This window comes from Cariama cristata, unplaced genomic scaffold, assembly GCF_000690535.1.
Source record: "Cariama cristata isolate BGI_N322 unplaced genomic scaffold, ASM69053v1 scaffold17217, whole genome shotgun sequence".
Lineage (NCBI taxonomy): Eukaryota > Metazoa > Chordata > Aves > Cariamiformes > Cariamidae > Cariama > Cariama cristata.
The window spans coordinates 14,902-18,830 of NW_009625098.1; the positions used below are offsets into that span (position 1 = coordinate 14,902).

Here is a 3,929-nt window from a genome sequence, read left to right on the forward strand (position 1 = left end):
GCTCGAGGCCACAGACCAAAGAGGGGTCACCGTCCCCGGGGCAGCCCTGAGTGCTTCAGCACCGCAGAGACAGGTCGGGGCCATGGCTCCCCCTTCTCTCCCCTCGCCAGGCCCTGTTTGGGAGCAGCTGGAGAGGCAGGGGGGTGGCTGGGCCTGGTTGGGTCCCTCCACGCTGCCAGGAGTGACGCTGACCCTTCCCCTCCAGGAAGGGACCTCTCCTGGAGCAGCAGCACTGCCCCAAGGGCATCCCGAGGGCAGCCATGCTGGGACAGGCTTTGGCAGGTCCTCCGGCCAGGAGGACATTTCTTTGGTCATTTAATGCAGCCACCGTGACCAAATTGCCTCTTCCACCACCCGAGCTCCAGGAGCAGATGGGTCCCAGGTACCCAGACAAGACTTGGTGGGACAAGCTACATCAGATAGTCCCAGCATCAGCTGCTCCCCACTGTCACCCCACGCGTGCTGCCAACAAGCTTGTTGGAGGCCCGTCACCCCAAAGACACGGTGAAGTCAACCCAAGTCACCCTTGTAGAGGGGTAAGAGCTTGTCTCCCGTTTGCTGTTGAGGCACACGCCACGGAGCAGTCATGCCTGGGAAGGTTTCTGTAGCCCCAAGCGCAGCAGGTTGCCGACAGAGGTTGTGCTGGCTCCGTCCTTGGAGGTTTTCAAGACCAACCAGAACCAAGCCTTGAGCTCGGACCCTGCTTCAAGCAGGAGGTTTGACTAGAGCCTCCCAAGCTCCTCCCGAACCCAAATCATCCTAAACTCATCTTTGCTGCTCATTTCTGCTTCCAACTTTTCCCTGTCTCAGTGTAAGTCCAAGCAGGGAAGCAGCTGGAGCAGATCCTCACCCCGAGGACATCCTGGGGCACGAGACCCCTTCTTTGGGCAGACGCAGAGGTGGGGAGCTCACGGTACCTGGCAAGTTGAACTGCTTCTGCTGGCGCGGGCACTGCGGGGAGGGGTGCAGGGGGGACGGGGGCGTCGCGCTGGGCGGCAGTGGTGGGGCCGGCGAGGAGGGGGTGGAGGAGGTGGTGGAAGAGGGGTTGCTGCTGGAATCTGGCTGGTAGGGCACTGGGATGTGGTCCTGCAGGACACGGGGAAGAAGAGAAGAGAGGAGCCGGTGAGAGCAGTGCCGGTCGGTGCCACCCCGAGGTGCTCCAGTGCAGAGGACCTCGGGGGACAAGCAAGAGCCACACAGGTCACCCCAGTCCCCCATTTCCAGAAGCCCTAGAAAACAACCAGAGCCCCAGCCTGGCCTTTTCCAAAGCCGTTGGTATTCACAGTTTGCACCAAGGCCATTTCACACCACAAATGGGGCTCCTCTGCCAGCCCCTCCATGCTACGCACCCCCGGCCGAGGGCACCCCAAACCCTGCTGGCTCTGCAGAGCCGTGGCCACCAAGACCAGAGTTGGGGGTCGCATCCCTGGGGCTTGGTCCTTAGAGACACCGAGGACCTGGCAGCTTCTGCTGACCTCCTTTGAGTCAAAAACCCCGCGCCTCGCTCGGAGCAGGGGGCTGAGCTGAGGCGGATTTGAGGGGATCAACCAAAACATCCCAAGACGTCCCTTGCCCTTCGTTGACCCTTCCCAATCAAGGCAAGGACGGCAGCTTCGGGTGCGCCTCTCCAGGGCACACTGCGATGGGTGAGAAAGGATCACCTGGGAGCAAACGGGGAGGAGAACCCCCCTGGATAGCTTAGGTCTGAAAAGGAAAATCGAGGCCAGAATTTCCCACCGTGCTCGTGACCTTGCTGCCCAACTTGGAGGCACCTAACGAGGTCTGACCTTCAGCAGCACCGAGCACACCCATCTCCAGGCAGGTGCAGCCATGGCAAGACCCCTCCAAGGTTAGAAAATCTGCATGAGCCTCCCCTAGCTGGTAATTTTGTCCAAATTAATTAATTTTTAAATAATCTGGTCTTTCCAGGAAACCCACATACATTTTATATAGACCATCCTGACAGGCACAACAATCTTGGCTAGGTCAATTGGTTATTTAAACCACCACTGAAGGCTGCTAACCACAAGACTTCCGTGGTGTTCACAGAGAACAGGGTATCCCTAAAGAAACGCTTTTGGAAACATCGAAGTAAGAAGGGGCCCCTGTTGTATAAAGCACATTGATAGAGGAAACTTTAGCCAGAATGGGAGTGCTCAGGCCAAAGCCAAATATATACATATACACACACAGAGTGCATCCTCGTGCTCTGGTTAGAGAAAAGCCAGGAAAGGCGAAAGGACTGCACGGCAGAGGCAGGAGGAGAAACAGGGCTGATGCCCTCCGCACCCAGCGCCTTCAGCAGTGAGCTGAGTCACTTCCCCACCGCCCTCTCACACAACGCAACAAACCACTGGAAGGACAGGCGCTAAAAACAAAACCATACCTCGCTTGCTTTTGAATTCCTGCAGTAGCCTGGGATACCTCAAAGAGCCATTTGCACCGCCCGGTGACACCGACAACAGAGCAGATCACTACACTGCGGATCTCCTAAGAGATTTAGGTTTAAAACCGGCATCCCAGAGAGCATCACACAGCCTTTGCTGAGAGCCAGAAGATGCTGAGGGCCGGGAGGAGCTGGGGGGTCCTGCCAGGCTTTGGGAAGCCAGGGTTTTGACGAGCTGTTCCCCACCACACCGAGGATTTCCATCGCCTTGAGCACTTCCAGCCAGCAAACCCCTCACCCTGCGCTACCTCCGGCTGCCCGCAAGAAATTTTCCACTGAAGGCAACGGGCTCTAAATTTCATCAAAAATAACTCCATGCTGGTTTTATTGCTATTAATGCAGGGCAGAAGCAAGCGAGCCAGGTGCACTGTCAGGTCTGGTTTGAGCAGCTTTGCCAGGGACACAATCAAATTCTGGGCTTGTTTTATTTGTAACACTAAATTTGTTATTTATGGAAGTCTCAGGTAGTGGCAGAGACCTCAAACCACCACAAATTCAGCTTAGATCTGCAGACTGAGAAGCCACAATGGAGCAGGACCGGTGGGGGACAGGCTGTATTGAAAGGGTTGATCCCATTTTATTTTTAAAAGAAATAACTTCAGCAGACCCAGCCCGCACTGGGAAACCCAAGGGGCGAGGGGGTCGCAGCTCTGCTCGCAGCGCGGCTCGTCCTGCCTCAGCACCAAGCTCACCCTCGCTCTGCTCCTTCAATTAGCACCAATCCACGGGATTATTTTTTTAATTTAAGCCCTCAAGGAGGTTTCTCGGCAGCTCCTACCCACGCATCAGTCCCATAGCGGTGGAAGTGCCTGGAGACCCACGGAGACACCCGCACGGCTTGGTCTTGGCAGACAGCTGAGGGGCTGGGAGATGCCCCATCCTGGGGACAACCCACCGGTCCCCTCCTGCCCCAAACCCAAGGTCAGGGCACGGCCCCTTTTGCTCTTCAATTCCTTCTTTTTGAAAACACCCTCCGAGTCGCGCTCCCACCCAGCAAATGGGATTGATGCTCCCGAAGACGGGGCCCTGGGAAAGCTGCTGCTCCTCGTGCCAGGAGCATCCCCACTGGGACAGCCGAGGCAAACGGGGTGGCTCAGGCAACCCAACTCGGGTGCCATTCGAAAACATCACCGGCTTTGGCCCCCGTGTCTGGAAGAGCAGCAGCTGCAGGCGAAGAACCAGCAAAAGCTGCCGATATATCGGTGACGCGCGGCCGGTCCCCTCTGGCAGGGGGTGGGCACGGGGGGGAGTTCGGGGCCGGCCGGGCCTTTGTTGGTCTTGGGGAGCGTCTGGCTGACGTGCAGGTCCGAATACCTGGGGGGTTTCCGCAAGGGGTTGTTGATATCGCAGGGCACCGACTCTGTCCGCACTAACCTCGCTGGATTAAGAAGGGAGAGAGGGGGAAAGGGGATGGAGAGGAGGGGGAGAGAGACGGAGAGACATCAGAGCTTCGAAGGAGCGCTTGGGGACACCTTGCACTTGC

At 57.5% G+C, this 3,929-nt stretch overlaps 1 protein-coding gene across 1 annotated transcript in view; it reads right to left on the reverse strand.

Annotated features, from left to right (window-relative positions):
• KSR2 (kinase suppressor of ras 2) overlaps positions 1–3,929 on the reverse strand; it is a gene marked incomplete at its 5' end in the record, with an annotated part of 14,393 nt that overhangs the window by 5,830 nt on the left and 4,634 nt on the right. Inside the window, 2 exons of the mRNA XM_009703479.1 lie at positions 918–1,086; positions 3,688–3,830. Coding sequence (XP_009701781.1) covers positions 918–1,086; positions 3,688–3,830 — 312 coding nt within the window. The remainder of the gene's footprint in view (positions 1–917; positions 1,087–3,687; positions 3,831–3,929) is intronic.